The sequence below is a fragment of the Saccopteryx bilineata genome, chromosome 4, assembly GCF_036850765.1.
Source record: "Saccopteryx bilineata isolate mSacBil1 chromosome 4, mSacBil1_pri_phased_curated, whole genome shotgun sequence".
Classification (NCBI taxonomy): domain Eukaryota; kingdom Metazoa; phylum Chordata; class Mammalia; order Chiroptera; family Emballonuridae; genus Saccopteryx; species Saccopteryx bilineata.
This window is the reverse complement of record NC_089493.1, coordinates 180,312,927-180,337,158: the sequence shown is the minus strand read 5'-3', so window position 1 is coordinate 180,337,158 and position 24,232 is coordinate 180,312,927. Positions and strand designations below refer to the sequence as shown.

The 24,232-nt window shown below is 43.5% G+C and overlaps 1 protein-coding gene across 4 annotated transcripts in view; it reads right to left on the bottom strand.

The window, feature by feature from the left end:
* The window catches only part of SGCD (sarcoglycan delta), a 381,422-nt gene that overhangs the window by 93,199 nt on the left and 263,991 nt on the right, over positions 1-24,232 (bottom strand). For all 4 annotated transcript variants that reach the window (XR_010731067.1, XM_066273104.1, XM_066273105.1 and 1 more), the window contains exon 6: positions 1,479-1,551. Coding sequence is in view for 3 of the 4 variants with exons in the window: in XM_066273104.1 (XP_066129201.1) it covers positions 1,479-1,551 (73 nt within the window). In the remaining variant the exon portion in view is untranslated. The remainder of the gene's footprint in view (positions 1-1,478; positions 1,552-24,232) is intronic.

Sequence of the window (24,232 nt, the reverse complement as noted above, 5' to 3'; positions counted from 1 at the left end):
TAATCTGTATGGATTCTTCCTTAAATCTAAATTTATTTTTAAAATAGAAAAAGTAAAACAATATACAGGGACCAGCTGTTTGGAGCTAGGAGTGACCTGGCTGTTTACAGATAGCAAGGCTCTTGGGTTAGCTCAAGGTTGCCCGGTGGGTTTGCAGTAGGTCCCTGACTCACTCGCTGCCGTCCTCCCCCCCTCCTGCTGCGCCCGTGGAATAACCATTTCCGCTTCACCTGGACAGTTCCCTCGGCGCTACCTGCCAGTCCAAGTCTAGGGACCTCCCTTAGATGACACTACTTCCCTAAGTCCAGAAGACACACCAGCACAACCATGCTGGGTCAGTAGAACTGACCCAACTGCAAGGCCAGAGCCCACAAGACTCAGTCACCAAGTTCATTACCTATTTACTCAGCAGCCAAGGTCAATTTCAATCACTAGCCCAGAGTACCATGTGGCACCACTGCACTGACTGGTGTGAAATACTCTACAGGCGCACTGATCTAGACTAACCATTCAACCACATTTCATTATCCTTCCACTGGGCAGAGAGTCTCCCATAACATGCCATTAAGAAAACCTTCCAGAAGGGTGCAGGGGCTAAATGAACACGTTCTGGGCTTCTGACTCAGTTCAGGTTATTAAGCATGCCCCAGTGTGAACAGATGCAAACAAAAGACCAGTTTTAAAACCACCTAGTAACATCTTGTCATGCTTCCCATCAGAAAAGTTTATTTCTAGTTCCTGTGGCATATGCCTCTAATTTTAGAATAGGTGATGAAAGTGCAGCAACTACCCGAAGTCCTTATTTTGTTGTGCTGACTCAGAAAACTTACCTGGGACTGGAGGTTTCATCCGAGGTAAGTTCCAGGGTTTCCCGTCATTTGATACAGAGGTCCTAAAGCGTCTCTACAGCAAGCACTATGTGAGCAGATGCTCTGTTCTGTGTCCTTCAGGGTTCGGGGCTCTAAAGTGGGCTGATGCTTGGAGAGTCGTCTTTGTTTGGTGTGAATTTGGTTTGTTTTACCTACAGAAAGTTTACTTTCCTGTGTAAAGCCAAGTTAGCCTAAATCCATTACTCTTAAATTTCTCAAGTCCTCCAGGGAACAGAGAGCTTGTTCCATAGGGAAAAAAAAATCTGCATTACAGTTAGAGTTCAGCTTCTTTTAGACAACACTTACCTTTGGGCTGATCAGCACCAATGACTGAGTAGTTCTTTAACTGGTTACATTTTTGGTACCACAAAATAACAGCCAGAAACAGATACCGCAACAACATAAATTGTAAATCTCACAATTATAAGGCAAGCAACCTCTTACTCCAAACACTCCATTTGAAGAGCATAGCTCCCCGTCCTTCCCAGCCCCTCCAGTGTATATATTCACGGTTGTGACACAGTTACATTGTATGGATTCAAAATGGGTCATCGACCGCCTCACAGAGAAAGGGAACAGCCACTGATGAAGGCAAAGTCAAAAGCTTACCTTAATTCCTTGAAGGGGTCTGCCCTGACGTTAGGTGTCTCTATGGATTTAGGGAACACTGTGCCTTCCGCTCCTGTGAACAAAAGAAAAGAAAAAAAGCAGAGGTTGGAGACTGTGGGATGCATCACTTGGGGGCACAATCAGCTAAATGTAGCAAATCCTTCACACACCTCAAAACACCCGAATTCTGCCACTGGCTTTAGGGCCCCATAATAGGAGAGCATTGAATCAACTCATGCAAACAGCCTTTGAAATAACACGGGACTTCTTTTGAAAGTGTTTCTGCCAAGATCAGAGAGAGGCCAGGAGGCAAATTCCATGTTGGCTTTAAAAAAAAAGATGCCTAGAAATGGCACGGTCTGAGCCTGGTCTCTCATGAACTATTAATAGTCACCCAACTGGAAATGTGTGGAAAAACAGCAGCTGAAGCCCTGTACCGTGGTCAGGGCACACAGCTCACGTAACACACAACATCTAAGCGGTGCTACAAACAGTAGGTGCTAGAAAACACAGTAAGGTATTTTCCTAATGACAACAAAGCAGATGTTTTTCAGTAAATAAAGTTCTATGCTATAATCTTGGAAAGTCAAACACAACACAAAGAAAGATCATTTGAGATTCAGCACTTTTACGCATTGAATGTTAACACAGACCCCCAACCCAGCCTAGGCATCTAGCTGTTGACTTTGCTGTGAGCTTTTATCTTCGCAACTTGTCAACACCAGCTGAACCTTTCTGGCCATAAAGATTGTGATGATCTGATCTGTCTGCTCCCAAAGTATTTTCCAATCATTTAAGCCTCAGTTTATCACAGACCATTGCACTGGATATTAGTTTTTTAATTAAACTTAGCTAGGCAATATCTTGTACTTTGAAGTAAAGGTGTTTGTTTTTATACATTGGGTGTATAGTTCTCTGATGCTGTAAGAAAGGGCAGAACAATATCTCGCGTCTGTGTGTGAATTTCTAGCATCATCTTGCACTGTTGCAATGACTAAAAGTCCTCCAGCACCCATCGTTATTCCACATCTAGATTTATCCTGCCATACTGATGTGTCTAGGAGAAAGAATTGTTTTTTTTTACTTTTGTCGCAACTGTAGGAATATTACACCTTTCTGACATAAATAAAAGACGACTGCAAGTAAAATCAGAAAGTAATACCTTGACTTAACATCATAGTCATTAAAGGAGTATTTTGGCGAACAATAACTGTTACTGTAAGTGAGCGTTTTATGTGACTACTACATGCTAGACATAATATATATTTCACATATAGCAACACATGTATTCTCTGCAATAAACCTGTAAAATTGACAGCTGCCGTAGGCATAGAGACATTTAGTATGAGGACATGTGACATCTTTCTCTGCCTATTGACACCTGTACTTTTCAAGACCCCAAACCACATCATTTCAAATATATCAGGATGTACCCATAGTCCCATTAAAATACACCCTTTTTTTTGATGTAACATTCGTAAGAATGTTCATTATTTTATTATGTACATATTGTTCATTTTGCTCTTGCGATTTAAATTTTATTGCATCCTTTGTAACCGTGATAATCTTCTGTGTCTACTTGGCTAGATCACAGGGTACCCAGATGTTTGGCTAACCATTCTTTCTGGTTTCCAGATGAGAGGAGCGTTGGAATTGGTGGACCCAGGAAAGCAGTTGGCCCTGCCGATGTGAGTGGCACCATCCTATCTGTTGCAGAACTGAATGGAACAAAAACATGGAGGGAGGGAGAATTCAGCCCTTCCAGCCTGAAGGGCTGAAGACACCAGTCTTCTGCTCTCCCTGCTCCGGGCTCTCAGGCAGCACGCCTGGACTGGGGTTTGCATCACAGGTCCCCTGGTTCTCAGGTATTTGGACTGAGACTTCACTACACCACCGGTCTTTCCAGATCTCCATCATGCAGATGGGACATTGTGGGACTTCTCAGTCTTGATAACCATGCAAGCCAATCTTTCATAACAAACCTCTTCCTGTATACAGATAGATCTTACTGGTCTGTTTCTCCAGAGAACCCCAATACAATTACTGAGTAAGAATGAGTGGATTATAGATTATAATGTAGCTTCTGTTACATGTGGATTTAATTTGGGTTTGCAGAGTATATATTCCCCAGAGCCTACATTGTTGTGATCCTTTGAACCACACCTAGGCCGAAGGCAATGTGGAGGATCCCTAGTAGATGACACAGGCCTGCAGAAGGCACAGGACAGTGAGTGACAGACACATTGAAATGTGGCTCTGGGCTGTCTGACGCTCAACAGCATGCCCTCAGCTATATCGACTACCAACTCCAATCTGCTCGTGAACAGCTCCATCTGTCAATACTACAGTCACAGGGACTTCCCTTGAACATTCTTAGAGATGCTTCATTCTTAGCCATTAGAACCCTACTTCAAAAATATATAATTAAAAGGAACTTCTACAGTGTGTCCGTAAAGTCATGTGCACTTTTGACCGGTCACAGGAAAGCAACAAAAGACAATGGAAATATGAAATCTGTACCAAATAAAAGGAAAACTCTCCCAGTTTCATATTTATTCAGTGCAGTTCGATGTGGGCTCACACACAGATTTTTTAGGGCTCCTTAGGTAGCTATCCTGTATAGCCTCTACAGACTCGTCACTGACTGATGGCCTACCAGAACGGGGTTTCTCCACCAAACTGCCGGTTTCCTCCAACTGCTTATCCCACCGAGTAATGTTATTCCTATGTGGTGGCGCTTCATTATAGACGCGCCAATATTCACGCTGCACTTTGGTCACGAATTCAAATTTAGCGAGCCACAGAACACACTGAACTTTCCTCTGTACCATCCACATCTCGACTGGCATGGCCGTGGGCTGCCATGTCCGCTGTATACACGGTGTTATGTTATCATCTGCACATGCGCACATGCTGCCACATCATCTACAGAAACTGGGAGGGTTTTCCTTTAATTTGGTGCAGATTTCACATTTCTATCGTCTTTTGTTGCTTTCCTGTGACTGGTCAAAAGTGCACCATGACTTTACGGACACACTGTATATCTCCCTAAGGCAGTGGTCGGCAAACTCATTAGTCAACAGAGCCAAATATCAACAGTACAATGATTGAAATTTCTTTTGAGAACCAAAAATTTTAAACTTAAACTATATAGGTAGGTACATTTCTTATTGAGGTAGCACCCGCATGTGATATCTTGTGGAAGAGCCACACTCAAGGGGCCAAGGAGCCGCATGTGGCTCGCTAGCCGGTTTGCCGAACACTGCCCTAAGGCAAGGACAGTCATTTCTGTTTATTTACATAGTCCATACTCTATGGCCCCAACTCCAATCTCCCCTTCCTCTACCAAGAATTCTACATAAACATCACTGTAAGAGAGCATTACCTTTTTTCAAATCAACCATGTATGTCTGATTTCCCCATGTGGCAATCAGTACTGCCAATGGACAACCTTTGTCATTTGAAGTGTTACTAGTATGCCGTCAAGTTTAATGTCACACCTCTTTCTCCTGCCTGCTCCTATCATTTCATCAGGTCTTTGAAGCCTAAGAATAGTTATTTTGCAACTTTTGACTATGCCAAATCTGTGCACGTTGTAGAACATGCATTACATTTATTCTGACCAATTATCCAAAAATGAGGGATGCCACTGTCTTAGGTAACATGAATCTCAAAAGCCTGAGGCACTTTCTTTTTCCCTCCAGACTTCCCGCTGAGCCTGTTTCTTTATCTGCTGATCACTAGGTAAGATCTCAGGCACAAAGCAACGGCAGATGAAAGTTTATAACATAATAGTATTGGAACCATCCCTTCTCTTTCCAGGTCCTCTGTGGTTCTTAAAAAAAAAAATAACGTTTTTAAAGCAAGAACTTATTATCAATAGAAACTGCTGAAACTGTTCTCATGTGATCACTAGAATAACCCCATGAGATAGGGACTATTAATATACGTTGCTGTAGATATGGAATCTGAGTCTCAGAGCAGTCAGGACATTTTCCTATGGTCACACAGCAAAGAGGGGGAGCTGGGACTTGGACTCTTAACATTTCAGCTCTGGAACAAATGCCCTTGGCCACTAGACAACACTGTCTTTTTCAGCAGATTAAGTCACTCTCTACTTGCTCATCTTTTCTTGTGAGCTATAGACAAATACCAATGTTTAGGCCCCAGGTAATAATACTTGTTAAACCCCCACCACTCCTCTTGTAAAAACAATTCTCATGTACAATGAGATGGGTTATTAATACTTTTCAAAAAGACCATTTCTTCCCATATGCTATCTGGTTTATGATTTTCACCCCATTTTTCACTTTCCCAGAAGTTGCCGAGTGAACGGCCATCCATCAGGACGAATGCCCCCATCTAATCCTTGTCCATTCAGGGGAAATAAATTATTCTCAATTTTAATATTTCCAAAAGGTTTCTATTAAAGTCATACCTAGTGATCCTTTCTTTTGACACAATATAATTTGCTAGCAATAATGTTCATAAACAGTTTGAGTGAAAAATCCATAAAGCCATTTCAGCTTTATTTTAAGTTCCATTTAATGTCCCTCAAAAACGATTTCATCAATGTGTTTCCATTAGCTAGTTCTCTGCCCAATAACTTAATTCCATGCAATCATTCAGGAACTTATAAAGCCTGTGACAGGATCTATCAAAAGTGTTTTTGAATCACCATAAAGATCATCCGCTCAATGGCTTTGTTTTCCCTAGGAGCACAGGTAGGGGGTAAACTCTTAAAAAAAACAAAACTGAAATATACTTTGTTGCCATAGTAACAAAAACGCCAGCTTCTCCTCTCTGGAAAACGTCCTCAAGTTTGACGCTCAGTTTGGACATGCTTTCTCCTCTACATGTCCTGGATGTCAGGAGACCTAAAATCTGTTTCTCCCTATGATGCTAGGCAAGTCAGGTAACCTCTCTGGCCCTTGATTTTCCTCATTTTCTATAAAATGAGGGTTGGGAGGAGAAGTATCTGAGTTAAATTGTTTTCTCCCCAAATCTATAATGTCATAAGGTAACAGTCTACTCAATACAGACGACTGTCTTTAGCTACCTCCATTCCCTACCAGGAAAACAGAGCAACCCTGGAAAAGCAAAGGAAATCACTAAAAACTTCCCCAGTGTTTAAGGAAGAAACAAGTGAAAGCAGATGGGTTTTGCGCACTTCCAACTGCATTTAATTGGTAGATATAATCACCAGAAAATAAGACTCGTAAGAGATAAAATGGTAGAAGGCAAAATCTTTTGTACATGAAACTGACTACAGAAACAACAATAAAAACACTTGCTCGCAACTCTTTAACACTCTAAAAACTGACTCGGGGAAATTCAATTTTATAAAAAATAGTGAACACTGAAGTACCTGAACTTGTATATGTTAAAAATAGCCATGAACTTGCTAAAAATAGCTTGGTTGATTCGAGCACCGGCCCCAGATGGAGGTTGCCTGGTGATCCCAGTTGGGGCGCATGCGGGAGTCTGTCTCACTATCGACCCTCCTTTCACTTAATAAAAAAAAGCCATGAACTAAATACTGAGAGAAACAGTTACATCTGCAGAATGTGGTACAGGAAAATTGAACTTGAGAGAAATTGGACACCAAAGAAAAAATTACAATGATCGGAGTTATAATCAGTAGAAGTGGAGACAGAAACCTTTGTTGTACATCCAGAACTGATTTTATAGACAATAATTAAAAAAAAAACTAAAAAGTTAGGAAGTGGTTTTAAGTGGACTGCTTAGAAAACTGATTAAGAAATTAAGCTAGCTTAATGAAATCTGCTCTGGTAACTTCTTTCTTGAGCCATATTTATTAATACTGGCATAATTATGATTAATGCTTTTATATTAATAAATGAAGGCTAAAAATCATCCTTGGGTTTAGATGATGGGGCCAAAATGTTCAACAGGTTTAAAAGGCAGAGTTAAAATATCTGACGACCAGTATCTGAAGTCTAAGATGTGTTCAAATTTCTAACTCATGTTGCTTGGGTAGATACAACCTGAATGACAACCCTTAATAACAAATACTTCATAAGAATATATTTCTATAGCAACATTAAATTATAAATAGAGAAAAGATGACAATCTAAAAAATAGTAGTAATAAAACAGGAGAAGGAATGATTTGATTTCCTGAAATATCAGAGAGTGGAGAAACCAAAGACCTGATTTTTAGTGCTAATTCTGTGTAAGCTCATTATGTGACTTTGGGTAGTTTGCCTTCTAGCCTTATTTTCCCACTTATTATACAACGTGGAGGTGGGCCCTGGGTAGTCTGTGAGGACTCCAGCCCTGTCCTTTTACAACACTCCAAATGACCTGGTTGGGGATGAATGCATAGAATGAGGATAGGAAGCATTCCATTTACTTAAGAAATATATATCCAGCAGGGGGCTCCAGAGGCGAGCCAGAGGGATATGGAGCTCCTGATACAATGTAGTGCACTCTGGGAGTCTCCATAACTAGTTTAAGTAACGACTGACAACCTCACAAATAAAAATCTAAAGTAGTAACACGGGTGATTACAACTTGAAAGGAAAATCAAAGATGTCTTTGAAAGAATAAAACAAGGGGTTATAACCCGGTCTGGCAGAGAAGCTTCCTGGATAAAGTGAAGTTTTGCTGATATATGTAAAGTAATTAGGGACAAACTAGTTAAGAGTGGGAAGTGACAGTAGAAAACAGTGTGAAGGTGACAGGGCTGGGAAGTCGAAGTTCATGAAGATCAGCGTGGCCGGACCAGGTTTATTAGCAAGGGCGAGCAGCACCAGTGAGGTTAGAGAGGCAAGGCGGCCCAGGTAACGCAGGGCCTTGTTGGCCATGGCAAAGGTTTTAAGCAGGGATCTGACTTAAGCCAACTGACATTTTCCAAAGATTAACGGGGTTGCATGTTATGGTCTGCATGTGTCCCCCCCCCCAACATTCATCCGTTGAAACTCTGACCTCCAACAGAACCCGGTCATGCTGGCTCCCTGCCTCCAGCCCCCAGAACATGAGGAGCACACTGCTGCTGCCTAAAGCACCCTAAAGTATGCCGTGTGGTTACTGCAGCTGGGACAGCACGCCATACATAGAAAGGTAATGCAGGAGAGCGAGGGTAAATGGGGGGTTGGCTGAGGGAGCCGGCAGCGGGTCGGACTGGAGAACTGGCAGTGGGTTCGGGGAAGATGGATGGCTTAGAAAACACTGAAGAGGACCACCAGTGGGATCTAGTGATGGTCTGGGTAAGAGGGAGACTACAGGGTGACCACAGGGCCCCCAGGGAGAGCTGACATTGATGTCAAAGCCAAACGATTAATGCTCAAAGCCAGCTGTGCCCATGGCAACCTTATACTGCTCCAATAAAACCTTGCTTTTTATTTTTCAGATATTTAATATTTTAGTTACAATTGAAATTGCCTTACTAAATAAAAGAAGCTGCTCTGAATCCAACTATATTTTTCTCATGAAGGTACAGGCAACATGACAAAATTTAAATTCAGTCTCCTGTACTATATACAAGCAACACAGACTTAAAAAAACAACAACTATGACTAATGTAACAATTCCTTGAATAATAAACATCGTTTTCTGTGCAAGATGATTTTATGGTTACTCTAAATTTTAAGCTAAACACACATTCATATATCACCCATTGCTTAAAAATCTTTCTGAAATACTATTTTTGCCTCTGTGAGTTCAGGCTAGAGGATGTGGTTGCATTTTGATCTTTAAATATTACTGAATGTCTAAGATACATTTGCTAGAAAGGCAATTTCCTCAAGAGCATGCTATCCAGGGTAGGTATAAAAGAGTGAATTGTGGGTGAACTGATCACAGGAAATTCTTCAGAAATAGTGGCTTTACATTTAGTTCCTACCATGAACTTTTGACTTGCTCCTAATAGTAATAAGCAGTGAAAAATTATTTTTAAGGAAGTGAACTAGATTATGTTTTAGCCAAGGATTTAAAATGAAATGAGTAATCAGTGAAGTTGCCGAGTTTCCACAAATTTCGAAATCAAGCACTTTGAAGGTGGCTGTCAGCCTTGAGAAACCTTCCCAAACTTGAGCAATAGCCAGATGGGAGCCAGTGCCTTTGAATGGAACAAGTCCCTTGAAGTAATTTAATCTCATTCTGTCTCCCTGGCTGCTGGTAGTATGTGTATTTAATACTTTGCGAATGCAAAACATTTGTTGTCATTACAAGTCGTTTCCAGGATACGTACCAAATATTTTCATTTTAGGAATTAGGACAGATTCTCCTAACCTAAAAGTAGATAATTAATTCATTCAGCAAATATTTAGGGAGGGCCTACTACTTAAATGGGTCTGTGGTGAAGATGGGTTCAGACTTTCCTCTTTATAGGATCACAAAGTAATTGAAAAATTAAAAAAGTATACAATGTCTACAGCCATTTCAAGTATTGTAATATTCTTTGTCTATTGATACAAGGTGGGGTAAAAGCAAGTTTATAGTAGTGAGTACTCAAAACATAGTTTATTCTTGTGTTATTACATATTCTTGTATCATATGTTTTTCCATATGAACAACTATAAACTTACTTTTGCCACCCCTGTATTTAACAATGACCTACTATTTGCATGGCACAGACTAAGGCAGTGTTCAGTCTGAAGAGCTGATCTGTGCCCTCACAGAGTTCTAAATAGACAGACTTAGAGAAAACATTTCAACTGACTTTTAGTAACAATTATTATAAATCATGCATTCTCAATGGGGGCATATTGGCTAAGGGTACAAAACTGGTTCTTGGGGGGGCAGCAAAAGAAATCTTGCTCTATTTATATATAAAGCACAGATATACAGAGAGTACAGTATTTCCGTGACACTAAAATTTCATGGGAGGGGAGCAATTTTAAAAGAAAGTGTGAAATAATTTCTTAGAAGAGTCATATTAGAAAAATGGTCGAGGGCCCTGGCTGGGTAGCTCAGTGAATGAAGCGTTGTCCCAGCATGCCAACATTGTGGGTTCAATCCCTGGTCAAGACAAGTACTAGAGGCAATCAATGAATGCACAATTAGACAGAGCAACTAAGTAGAATACTGAGTTGATGCCCCCCTCTCTCACTTTCTCTTTCTTTCTCTCTGTCTCTCAAATCAATGGAAAAGTTTTTAAAAAAGGAAAATAAAATGTTGAGATACACTGCTGTAAATACTATAACATTTAAACAGGAGCTGAGGAGCACAGAGGAGTGGGCTTGCCCTAGCATGGGAGGGTCTGTGAAGGCTTCTCTGGGGAAATGATATTAAGTTGAGATCAGAAGGAAGCATAAATCAGGCAAAGAGTTTAGATGGAGAGGGTTAGAGAGGACACATCAGAAGGCGCCCTGAGACAAGAGGCAGCACACTGCCTTAGAGGACTAGGAAGGAGGTCAGTGTAGCTGAGGTGGGAAGAGCAAGATCGGCTTAAGTTCAGACTGGAGAGGCAGTCAGAGGGAAGATCGTGTGGAAACACGTAGGCCATGTTCAAGTTCAACAGAACTTTTTGATAGATAATGCTAGATAAAGGAATCTGGTCCCAAGCCCTGGCCGGTTGGCTCAGTGGTAGAGCGTCGGCCTGGCATGCAGGAGTCCCAGGTTCGATTCCCGGCCAGGGCACACAGGAGAAGCACCCATCTGCTTCTCCGCCCCTCCCCCTCTCCTTCCTCTCTGTCTCTCTCTTCCCCTCCCGCAGCCGAGGCTCCATTGGAGCAAAGTTGGCCCGGGGGGGGGGGGTTAGGATGGCTCTATGGCCTCTGCCGCAGGTGCTAGAATGGCTCTGGTTGCAACAGAGCAATGCCCTGGATGGCAAGAGCTTCGCCCCCTCGTTGGCTTGCCGGGTGGATCCCGGTCGGATGTATGTGGGAGTCTGACTGCCTCCCTGTTTCCAACTTCAGGAAAATACAAAAAAAAAAAAAAAAAAAAAGAATCTGGTCCCTTTATGATGTTGCTAATGTGCTGAAATAGTTCTGGACAACCTATATCCAATCATTTTATTACATAATAAAAATAAACCCCTAACTTGTTGAAGTCACTGTTGGATTGTCTATTATTTCCAATGCAATTTAATTCCAAAAGGTACAGGCCATGACTACATCTTATAAAGTGCATTATAGGGGGTCAAGATCAAATGCATGGAAATCAATTAGATTGTGTCAGTCAACCAAGTTAGAAAAGATGTTCTTCTAAAGAACTTTTACTGAGGCCCTGGCCGGTGTCTCAGTGGATAGTGTCAGCCTGGTGTATAGATGTCCTGGGTTTAATTCCCCAGTCAGGGCACACAGGAGCACAGGAGAAGTGACCATCTGCTTCTCTTCCCCTCCCTCACCCCCTTCTCTCCCTTTTCTCCTCCCACAACAAGTGGCTCAATTGGTTTGAGCGTGGCCCCTGGCACTGAGGATAGCTCAGATGGTCCAAGTATGTTGGCCTCAGGCACTAAAAATAGCTCAGTACCTGAGCATTGACTTCAGATGTGGTTGCTGAGTGGATCCTGGTTGGGGCACATGCAGGAGTGTGCCTCACTATCTCCCCTACACACACACACACACACACACACACACACACACACACACACACACAGAATTTATAGGAAGGGTGAGTGTGAGAGCTTTTGAGGAGATAAAGTTAAAAGAACTAAGTGATAAATATAAAATAATGGATGAGGAAGTAAGAGATGTCCAGATTTTGGTGGTGTGGGGTACAAGTTCAACTCTGGCTATGTCAACTTAAGGTATCTGTGGAGTTCCCAGATTGAAATGTTTACATAGGCAACAGGTATATGGCGTTCTAAACCACGAGTATGCAGATTTGAGAGTAAATGGAACACAGCTACTCATGGAAATCAGAGGAATGGGTGATATGACCTGACAAATGGTCACAGTGATGTAAACAGAGCCAGGGTCAGAATGTTAAGGGATTGCAAGATTTAAAAAGCAGGTATGGGAAAACACGCCATCAGAAGAAACTGGAAAGAAGTGGCTAAAGAGGCAGAAAAAAGGCCAGGGATGGGGTAATGCCGGAAGCCAAAAGTAACAAATATTTCATCAGGGTGGGAGGGTTTACCTATGTTCACTGGTGCTTAGGGGTAAGAATAGGATTTAAAATGTTCATGGAATATAGCAACATGGAAGTCACTTACACCATAGGAGCCATTCCACAAAGAGCTGGGGGCAGACTTGCTATGTAATACATGGGTAGTGAAGAAATGGTTATGGCAAGAGTTACCACTTTTTTGACAAGAGAAATATAGGAAGACAGCTGAGTATTGGATATTGACTAGTAGATACTGAAGATGCTGCTACGGTTAGGAACCAAACTTTCATGAGGTACCACTTTCTCTACAGCACAGGCTGGGTGGACGTCCATGTGCTCAGATGCCTGGATGCAGCACGCACAATGCGGACATTTGGATTCATTAGGCTGGGGATTTTGATAGACACGGTCACTGAAAAGAAGAGGGCAATGAGTTCAGGTTGTACAGGAAGACTGTGAAGAGGAATATGGTTACTGGACAAGTTATTCAGAGTCTTCTAGCCTCTGTTTCCAGCTTTGTGGACCGGAGATAGTAACACTTCTCTCACAAAGCTATCGTGAGAAGGAGGGAATTTATATTACATGTACGTATATGTAGTGCTGTGCATGCTCGGTGCATCCAAATGCTCAGTAAGTGATAGATATTATTTCTTATAATGGAATAGATGATGTTGACTATAATGATAAGCAGATAAGGCCAAAAGGCAAAAGAATATCATTAAATAATCTGAATGTTGACAATGGAAGAAGAGTAAAAGAAGACGTGTTTCCTTCCCATTTAACTGAACCAGCCATATCATCAATGTGCACATTTTAAATACCTGTGTAGCATGTGAAACCACAGAGAGATTTAAGATCCACATATAACAATATTCTGGCAAGACCTAGAGAGACAAGTAGTTTAATTAAACAAACTCTACTCTAGAAACCAACAGACCAGAACTCATGCTTGGTGTATAGTTAAGCCCAGACGGAAAAAATAAAAGGAATCAACCAAGCAGCAAGCAACCTCATTTCAGCATCTTATGACTACATTATTTTGGATAGTAAATAAAGCCACCCAGTAAAACAAATAATCTCAATTCACTGGTTGTGTATAACACTGACAGAACAAGGCAGCCGCTGAGTTAGGATGGTCTGTGAACACGAGAGCATCAGCAACCAGCTGAGAAGACTGCTTGAACGAACAGCAGAGCCACAGACGAGAGCCGTCTTGGTTCTCAAAGGTGGGGAACACACAGTGTGTCCCAAGAGTGACATGAATGTGGCCCTCTGCAGGTGTACTCCCTTCCAGGTCTCTGTGGGACAGCTAGGGAGAGTCAGAGAGAGGGAGGGAGTGAGTAGGGGCAGTGAGAACAAGTTAAGGAGAACATCAGTTCTGCCTGGCCTCGGCGTGGGAGCGAGGGTTAGATGGGACCCCTGAATACACTGCTTCCTTCAGCGAGATCTCGGTTCATAAGTGTCTCCCAGTGTGAAAGCAATCAAGACTCAGAGAGTCCTGGATGGAGTGACACCTCAGAAAACATGTGCATGGTTTTAAGGGTTTCTTCGTTATTGAACAAGAAGTAGAATGCTTTGCTTCTGTGGTTAAGCAGGTGGGGGGGGGGGTCATGATATCTTTCTATACAGAAGGAAATTAAAACATTAATTGAGGACCATGGAGAAGCATTGTCTAAAAAATAATTGGAGAAACTTATAAAGTCATTCACAGGAGATGAAGATGATGATGATGACGACGACCTGAAAAGTGAGAACCAGCAAGTTGAAATCTTAATGAAAGTGCTGAAGGCCTCACAGCATTAAAACACTTAAATGATTTAATCCCAGAATACAATCTTATTAGGAAAACAAGCCTCACAATGAATATACTTCACAGGTAACTTAAAGGGTAATTTTGATGATATGATTTTTACCTCCTCCACGGACTTAGTCCCTAGGATGGCCAGCACGTGACTGATGAACATGCATTTCCCCCTGCCAACAAAATACCATATTGTTCATAAGAGCAAAGTGCCCAAGTAAATAGTCCCTTTCCCAGACTCCCTGGAAGTGAGGGGTGACCATATGACATGATTCTGTCTAATGACATGTAGACAGAAGGCTACTGGGGAGGGGCACAGGGAGAGCTTTTACATCCTAACAGGAAGGTAAGGTGTGGCTGGTTCCACTCTTATTTCTTCCTACCTGAAGATCAACATAACATCTGGAGTTGTATCTTCTGACCATGAGACAAAGGCCAGGAAAATTTCCAATCCCCACCTCACTAAGCTACCAGCAACTGCATACCCTGCCACTACTTAAGGGGGAACAAGTCCCTATATATTATTGCTTTAAATCGCATTATGGGAATTTTGTGACTCAGCCCTGTTTAAGGTTCTCGACCATTCTTCCCAAGACCAAGGAGAAAGGAGCAAATGGAACTGTTAGGAGGACCATACTCATCACTCAGAACTTTCTTGTCACCTGTCAAATGGCTAAAGGTTGAAAATCACTCTTACTGTAACTTTACACTACAGTGAAGAATATCTTTCCACTGATTGCTGAGTAGGATTGCGTTTTCCCCCTTACGCACCTGGGTTTATTCACAATGTTCTCAGAAAGCACATACTTTCCTTTGCAGTGTGTCAGATCCCCAGAGGCTCAGTTCAAACGCCACCTCCACAGTGAAGCTTTCCCTCCCTCTCCTCGGTCACCCCTAAATGCTCCCCTCGGTGCTTCCGTAACACACAGCTGATCTGCCGGACGAGCACACATTTCATTCTTGGAGATGGTCCACTAAGCATGTCCTCGCTTCACCACAATATAAGCTACGTAAAGTCAAGGACCCTGTTGTAGGCGTTTTTGTGCTTTCCTAGACCAGGAACTAGCCACAAAAATAGATATTTTGAATTTGATTTCACATAAGCAGGAAAAGCTTCAGCATTAAACAGTAGCTTCTGGAGGTGAGAGGTTTGAGCAGGTCAGCATCGGCTATACCCTACAGTCCTAGCCTTAGAATGCGTTTGTTGTCCAGGGAAGGAAATGGTTAAGGCTATAGCTACACGGCAGCGGTGGGATCGCCTCCTAACAGCAAGCGCTCTCGTAACCTCTCCGATTTACTGCAGTCAATGCAACACCCCAGAGCCCACATGGCACAGGTGTCTTGTCTTGTTTACAACCTTCGATGAGTTCTGTTTCCTACAACAGAAAAGCCCAATGTTTTAACACGATATGATCAGGCTTCACCCACCTCTACAGCTTTATCTGGGGCTTGGTAAGTTTTTCAAGTATTGATTTGTTTGCTCCCTCTATATTTTTGTCTCCCCTTCATTTCAAGCAGCTAGCCAGCCGACTGTGTTCTCTCTTCCATCCAAATTCCCTCCTGCAGGAAGAGGCGCCCTAGATCACTGACATCTGATTTGTGCATGTTCTGCCCAGAGCTGCTTCCCTTCTGCAGGCCATCTATGCGGTCTGTTTGCCTTGCGACCTGTCTACACCAGACTGGTCAGATTCTACCTTGAGAACTGGACCTATGGAATGCACAGGACAGTGGCAAGGAGTGACAGGCACCAGATGACAATAACAAACTCATTGAGAATCCAGCCCGGTGCTTTTACAGATAGAGTCCCTTCACCTTCATGAAAACCCAGAGAGTAGAGAAATACGAGGCTTTGGCAGGGTAAGGAATGACTTAACTACTGTCACAGTGCTAGTTGGCAAAAGTGCCGGGGTAAGAACACAGACACACTAGCTCCCAGCTCCCATTTTTAGCCTTCACACATGAATGTGGGGCTGGCTGCCATGCAGATGTAGCGTCTCAATGAGAAAATGAGGGCAGAGCAGAGAAAAAAGAGGTCACGCGGCCTCCCGAGCAGCGGAGAGAACACCTGTACTCCAGGAGCGGGGCTCTGCGCTCTCGTCATACTGCCCTGAATGTAGGTTAGCAGCCTGATGTGGGCTCAGCCTCTTTGAAGAGAGAGCACCACTGCATAGGCAGCTCTTCAGTGAATGGAGGGGGGCAGATTCTAGTTCCCCCGCTTTGCAAAATTCTGCCCGAGCTATGGACACTGTGATTGTCTCCACCTCCCATTCCCCCTCACCTCCAAAGTCTCACAACAGGCATCCAAACCCCGGCTCAGTACTCAACTAGGATTAGGGATGAGAGTTCTGGAGAAAAAACAAGACAAAATAGTTTTATTTTCAATTGTGTTCTTCATCTCGGCAAAGCTTTGAGACTAAGCAAGAGACAAAGTCTGAAGAAAGAACTTCAAAAATGAGGTATCACATCCACACGCGTGACAAAGGGAAGAAGGTTGGGCAGTGGCAGTGTCTTCCTTGCTTGTTGAATATTTGCTCACTCTCCTTTTCATTCTAGAGCAATTATTTGCTTTGAGAAAACCAACTGGGGCTGATATCCACAGGACCATACTCCACCCTCCAGAAATAAACAGCAGGACTGTCACTTGGACCGGCCAATCAGAATATCCAATTCCCCAGAAGCTGCATTTGCTCCAAGAATATGTGACCTGCGCGTGGCCACCCAGGTCTTTCTCAGGATTGCTATGGTTCTCTGGACAAGGGAGTCCTTGTCTCTCTTCTTCTTTTTTTTTTTTTTCAATTCAGTAAGAGGAGGGGAGGCAGAGAGACAAACTCCCACATGCAACCCAACTGGGATCCACCCAGCAAGCCCAATTGGGGGTGATGCTCTGCCCACATGGGGCATTGCTCCGTTGCTCAGCAATCGAGCTCTTCTTAGCACCTGAGGTGGAGGCCATGGAGCCATCCTCAGCTCCCAGAGCCAACTCGCTCCAATCAAGCCATGGCTGCAGGAGAGATTGAGAGAGAGAGAGAGAGAGAGAGAGAGAGAGAGAGAGAGAGAGAAGCAAGAGGGAGAGGGGTGGAGAAGCTGATGGGCACTTCTGTTGCCCTGACTGGGAATCAAACCTGGGACATCATCATGCCAGACCAATGCTCTAACACTAAGCAAACTGGCCAGGGCCCACTCTCTTCTTTAAAACATCTATTTTCTTTAAGCCCAATTAATTGTACTTCCTGTCGCTTACAGCTGGATTCACTCTGAATACTGCATTATGTTCCTTGCGGGTCAGAGAAGTCTATGTCATGACTGTTGGTTCCCAACACCCTGTAAAGTAGGGAGAACTGATCCCTGGAGCCCACAGACAAGTCTGTCTTTTGAAAGAGACTATTATTCCTATACAACCACACTTAAAACACCTGCTTAATACAAAAGGGAAATCCTCAGGGCAGCAGACGCCAGTCAATTTTCACTGCCAGACGAGAGTGCTAAATGTGAGTATGCTCAAGAGTGTCCTCCTGGTCTGAATGTCTGCAAGACAGCTTTGAGGGTATTTAGCATCTCTCTCTCTCTGCTCAACAACCCAGGGCCAAGCACATTTTGTGAGCTTTTTATAGCTCTTTCCTATACTCAGTGCCAATGTCACAGTGTCTATGAGGTCTGAATGATTCAGCACCAAAAGTATTTTCTTAGATATTAAACTGATGATCTTTTATTTATTTTTATATTTATTCATTATTTTTTTGTGACAGAGACAGAGAGAGAGCAGATAGTGACAGACAGAAAGGGAGAGAGATGAGAAGCATCAATTCTTTCTTGTGGCTCCTTAGTTGTTCAATGATTGCTTTCTCAAATGTGCCTTGACTGGGAGGGCTACAGCAGAGTGAGTGACTTATTGCTCAAGCCATCAACCTTGGGTTCAAGTCAGCGACCTTGGTCTTCAAGCCAGCAACCTTTGGGTTCAAGCCTGCAGCCATGGGGTCATGTCTAGGATGCTACGCTCAAACCAGTGATTCTGCACTCAAGCTGGTGAGCCCATGCTCAAGCTGGATTAGCTCACACTCAAGCCAGCAACCTCAGGGTTTTGAAGCTGTGTCCTTTGCATCTCAGTCCGATTCTCTGTCTACTGCGCCACTGCCTGGTCAAGCTTATTATTATTTTCTATAAGAAAGAGAGACAGACAGCAGATAGACAAGAAGGGAGAAAGATGAGAAGTATCAACTTCAAGTTGCAGCACCTCAGTTGTTCACTGATTGTTTCTCATACATGCCTTGACTGGGAGGCTCCAGCAGAGTGAGTGACCCCTTACTCAAGCTAGCAACCTTGGTCTCAAGCCAGTGACCATGTATCACATCTATGATCCTACGCTCAAGCGCACGACCCCGTGCTCAAGCTGGTGAGTCTGCACTCAAGTTGGTGACCTCGGGATTTTGAACCTGGGTTCTCAGCATCCCAGGTTGATGCTCTATCCACTGCACTACCACCAGTCAGGCATAAACTGATTATATTTTAAATAATAGTAAAAAAAATCCAAGTGTCAAAACCAAAATCTGCCAAGCTTTATAGCTCGATTTGGGTATTTGCTAAGTGTATCATGTGCTGCTTTGTCAATCCGAGTGACAGTTAATCGATACTAATTTGATGCCAGTTGATTCCTCTCTTTCGCTAAACAGGATTAAGGTTTACTATCTATGAATATATTTTATCCAAGGCTGTAAATCCATATGCTTTAATATAAATGCATTAGCATCTCTTTTTAAATGAAATATACTGTGTATACAAGGAAATAAAGATGAATTACCAAGCTGTCCTGAAAGACGCTATATAATCCATTATGAAAAAGTCTCAGCTTCCAAGGCATTTCCCATTTTTAAAAATTTGATCTATATCCCAAGTCTCTGGGGGCACCAATGAAGTTAATGCTCAGAATATATTGTCCTTCCTGGGCTGGGCAGGTGGATTTTTCATATGTATGAATATATATATATATGTATGTATGTATATATATATATATATATATATGTTATGTTAGTTTGTTTATACCTTTATTTCTCTCTTCATCAATATTTCTTTAGTGCCTGCTATAGATTCAGCAAGCTATGTCCTCGGTACCAGAGATATAATGGTGAACAATGGTATAATATCAACAGACCCTACAATTTGCTCTAATGTTTTCCAATTTGACCACAGTCAAGTAGACCAATATAGACCTAGAATCAAGCCTGCCTATCCTAAACCATCTCAGCCTGCTCACACACACAGAAAAGCTGGGTTGAAGCAACAATGACAATTTTGGAAGATCACTTTCCAATTTATGGGCATTTCCATACGTATATTTAATTCTGATACATACTTATATAAAGGGCACAGGGGAGATGAGCATATGTGACTCATTTAAGGTTGAGCATCCACCAAGTCTAGGACTTATATCCTACTACTGTACCTGATGGGCTATGATAGTACCTGCCATAAAGTTGTTGCAAAGCTTCAGTGAGAAAACACAGGTAGAGCACCCAGAACAGTGCCTTGCACACAGTAGGAGTGCAATAAATGGTAACAGTGATGATGACAGTTTTGTTTAGAAACTGACATAAACCCACCATCAATCCTCCTGTCCATCCACGTGTTGGTCCATCCATTGGCCCATGAATTCCCCATCCATCCATCCATCCATCCATCCATCCATCCATCCATCCATCCATCCCTTATTGTTTGTTGCGCACTACAAAAGTTGCTGAAGACTGTGTTGAACAAGCCCAGGCTTTCTCACTTCCCACAGTCTCTAGGGAAAGATTTTCAGTCTTGGGAATTTGTATTTGGTATCAGATTTCACAGACTGAATGAAAAAAGGACAGCACCAGAGCCTAGACCAGAGATCGGCAAACTACAAGCCACTTTCGACTCTTGTCACCTAATCTGTGTCGGTGATGGAATACATACCGCAAAATTTGGTTCTACACTTTACCAACAGTGCCACAGCTTTAATTTGTAGTAGTGTGTATATCAGAACCTGGGCCTTTTAATTCACTGTGTAGTTTTCTCTATTGCATGTGGTAGAATGTGTTAATATTGTTCATATGGTCAAAAATTGGGACTCTCATCTTGGATTTCCCAACAAATTTACTGTGTGATTCTAAGCCTTTTAACTGTTCTGGGCTTAGTTTCTCTGTCTATAAACTGGGCACAATGCACTGCCCAATATATGGCTCAGGCTCACCATCATGAGGACCAGATTAGAGGTGAATGAGCTTTTCAACCCGCACAGCAAAGCACTTGTACAGGCAAATCCCCCTGGACCGAATAAAGACTCCCTTTTAAACTTAGAAACTGCTCTTTTTATAAGCAAGTCCCCTTAAAGACATTAGTAAACTAAATACAATTGATTTAAGATTAAAGGCAAGATTCCCATCTAAGTCTGCTAAACTAGATATGTGTTTTCACGGCACCCAACTGTTTGGGTCCAATTTTAGGGACACTGGCTACAAATCAATCAATGAACTCAGTTTTATTTTTTTTCTGAGTCTTTTTATGCAAAATAATGCAAAAATTCCCTCCAGATTTTTATGACAGAAACAGCTCAAGAGGAAGGCTCAGTAAACCGATGAAGCTGATATCTCCCCCCCCCAATCCATTAGAGCAAAAGACTTTCGGGGCCCCAGGGACTGCACAGAAATCATGCTCTCCCTCGGCAAGTGATCCGAACCTGAATCATTTCAGGACTGGGCCAAATCAGCCTTAAAGGAGGCAAAGGAGATGCCACTGATTTTGGCACAACTTAGAATTGTAAAGAAATAGGTCCAACCACGAGCTCCCTCTGTGTTACTGCAGTAGTCTACAAGAAGTGCTTCTAACACCTAAGACTCGCCTTAGCACTCGACATTTTTAATGCCTGGGACGACAGCTGCAGCCTATCCTTTGCCCCAGTAAGAGGAGGTTTTTGTAACTGAGGAGACAAGGTAGATTCCCAGTGGAAAGGGGTGTGTGTGTGTGTGTGTGTGTGTGTGTGTGTGTTGGGGGGAACATCAAAAACAAATGATATAACGAACGTGAAGTGTACAAAGCAGTGCCGAAGACATATTCGATGTTGAACGAATGTCGGTCATGTCATGAATGCCATTTAAGGTCTATTTCAACTGCAGGATTATATAAATAAGGGAATGGATCTCTCCCATAAGATAGGCATGATTTTTGCTGGGTCAAGGAAGGGAACTTCCCATTAGGAGCGTCTTGCCCAGGATGTCACATTTTTAGATCACAGACAAAAGCAGGCCATCAAGCTACCTGTGTCATGTCTGTTTGCCTCATTCCAAATATTGCTTTTCTGCAAAACTCCAGTTGACCTTTTTGTTTCTGCCACTACTTTGAGGTCAAGCCCCAAAGCTAGAGAAACAACAGAATCACCCCTCACAAGTGGCTACAATTAATTATGTGCCTGCTGTGTATACAGCCTGACATTGGGCACCATGAAGGGACTGAGAATTGTAATCCTCAATCTAAAGAAATCAGAGAGAAGGATACACAACCTTCCGAGTGGGTGGAGGGCACAGACCCAGAGACACACGAATGCATTTGCAGTGGGATTTCACCCAGTGTTCTGTACACCTTCCTTCTGGCCCAGGGTTTCCCATGCTTGCTATCATTAACATTTGGGGCCAAATACTTCTTTGTGGCGGGGGCTGTCTTGAGTATGGTAGGATGTTGAGCAGCATCCTTGGCCTTATCCCATTAGATGTCAGTAGCAACCCCCTCCTCGCCCCCATGTTCTGACAACCACAATAGCCCTAGACATTACCAAGTATCCCCTGGTGGGGGTGTGGAAATTTGCCCCTGTTGAGAACCACTGTCTGGTCCTACTGTGCTGAAATATCCTCCCCCTACCAGCTCCAGACTAACCCCATCCTCAGAATTTAATAACAGAGCTCCCTACAAAATCAGAGGCCCTTTCATCTGGCCCATGATATTAAACATGAAATGATATAGACATATAGCAGGGGTGGGAATCGTTTTCTATTCCTGTTACAGTCTACCCGAATTTTCAAGTTATCATGGAGACTGCACATAGTAAGTGCTCAATAAGCACTGACATTAGGATGGGGGACCTCACATGTGGGCATGACCAGGCACCAGGGACTCATGGATAGAACTCAGGGGGTCTGTGAACTCAGGGGGTCTGTGCAGGGGCAGACTTTACATCTCTGTTTTCCCTCATCTTCAACTGAGAGCTAGCATGTTCTTTGATTAGGATGCAGTACATGATCTGCAGCAATGATCACTCTGGGACTCTGTCACCAAGGGAAGTCATCAATTATTTCATATCAGAGTTGAGTTGTTGCATACATTTCAAAATATTGTTCACATTCAATTATTACTAGATATTTTTAGATGTTTATAACAAAGGAAGACATCACAAAATTGGTTTTTTATATGTTGTTAACTGTATGTGACTGTTTCTTTGTTTTTGTTTGTAATATTGGGCATTTTGTATTATGGGATAAAATAGAATTCTGAGACGGGGTCCACAGTCATCCTCAGCCTGACAAAGGGGCCCATGGTTGAGAAAAAGGAGAACCTCTGCTTTAGAGTGACTGCCTAACCCAGGGGTCGGGAACCTATGGCTCGAGAGCCAGATGTGGCTCTTTTGATGGCTGCATCTGGCTCGCAGACAAATCTTTAATAGAAAAAATATTTTAAAGGCGAGAGACAAGATGGCGCTGGAGTAGGCGAACGTACCAGCATCTACCTCCCAGAACCAATGTGGATTACAAACTAATTTTATGAACTATCAACTGGAAAAACCAACTTTGGACTAAACTAAAAGGACTCTTCAACCCAGGAATGCTGAAGAAGCCACACAGAGACTGGTAGGAAAAGCGGAAACGCGGAGAGGGCTGCCCAGCTTCTCGGAGCGAACGGCAGCAGGGAGAGACTCGCGTGGCGGGAAGTGAGTTTAGCAGAGGGGAAAGGGCCCTGAGCCCCAGGAACAAAGCCCCAGCCTGCAGCCCCAGAGCCCAGAAGAAGCATAAGGACAGTATTTAGCTGGAAACGAGTCAGGATACTGTTTGTGAGAGAGTCTGATTTCTCAGACCCAGGATCCTTCTTAAAGGGACCATGCAGAACATCTCTCTCACAAACACTCACCTGGGGCTCCTGGAGACGGAGGGAGAGGGGAGAGAACCACAGTAACAGGAAGAGAGTGCAATCTAGGAGGCATAGGGAGAAACATTTTTGGGAGATAGCCACTCTAACCCCTGGGATGAGTCACTCCCCAAAGCTGAAGTGAATATTTCCCCTGGAAACAGCAATACCAGCAAAGGGAAGCAGGAGAGCAGCCAAACAAGCTCCCCCGCGGCATTCAGAGCAGAGTCGCATAGAAGGAGGGAGCTTTCGGGTCTACGGTAGTGAGTCTTAGGGTCCGAGCTGCAACGCCCCCACCCACGCAGCTGAGGGCCACCGGAGAGCGGGCGGCAGCGGGAGACAAAAGCGCGGTTCTGCTGGCAGGGGCGGAAGCCGGCTGGCCACCAGTGGGCTCAGGTGTGAGCTCAATCTTGCCCGGCTAGGGAGAAGGGGGCGTGCAAAAGCGGCTAAGCTCAGCTGCCGGCAGCCTGTAATCCAGCCTCCGGGAGAAGGGCGGGAAACCCAGAAAGGGTAGAAACCAGCCCCGGAGCAAGGGCAGAGGAGCACATCCCTGCCCCGCCTGTGCAACCCAGGCTTGCGGTCTGACTTGGTAGCAGGCTCCTCCCGCGGGGGTGGAGCCAAAAGCCCAGAAGAGGCGGAGTTCCGCTACGAAGATGAGCTTGGGCACGCAGCCTTTCCTGGTGGTAGAGCCAAGGCTAGCAGCTGTTCCTTGAGTGGGATCATCCTGCAAAGGCAGGGTGAAAGCTCGGAAACAGGCGGAGACCCGCAGCTGAGCAAAGGTGCTCGCCAGTGCCTTCAGGACCGAG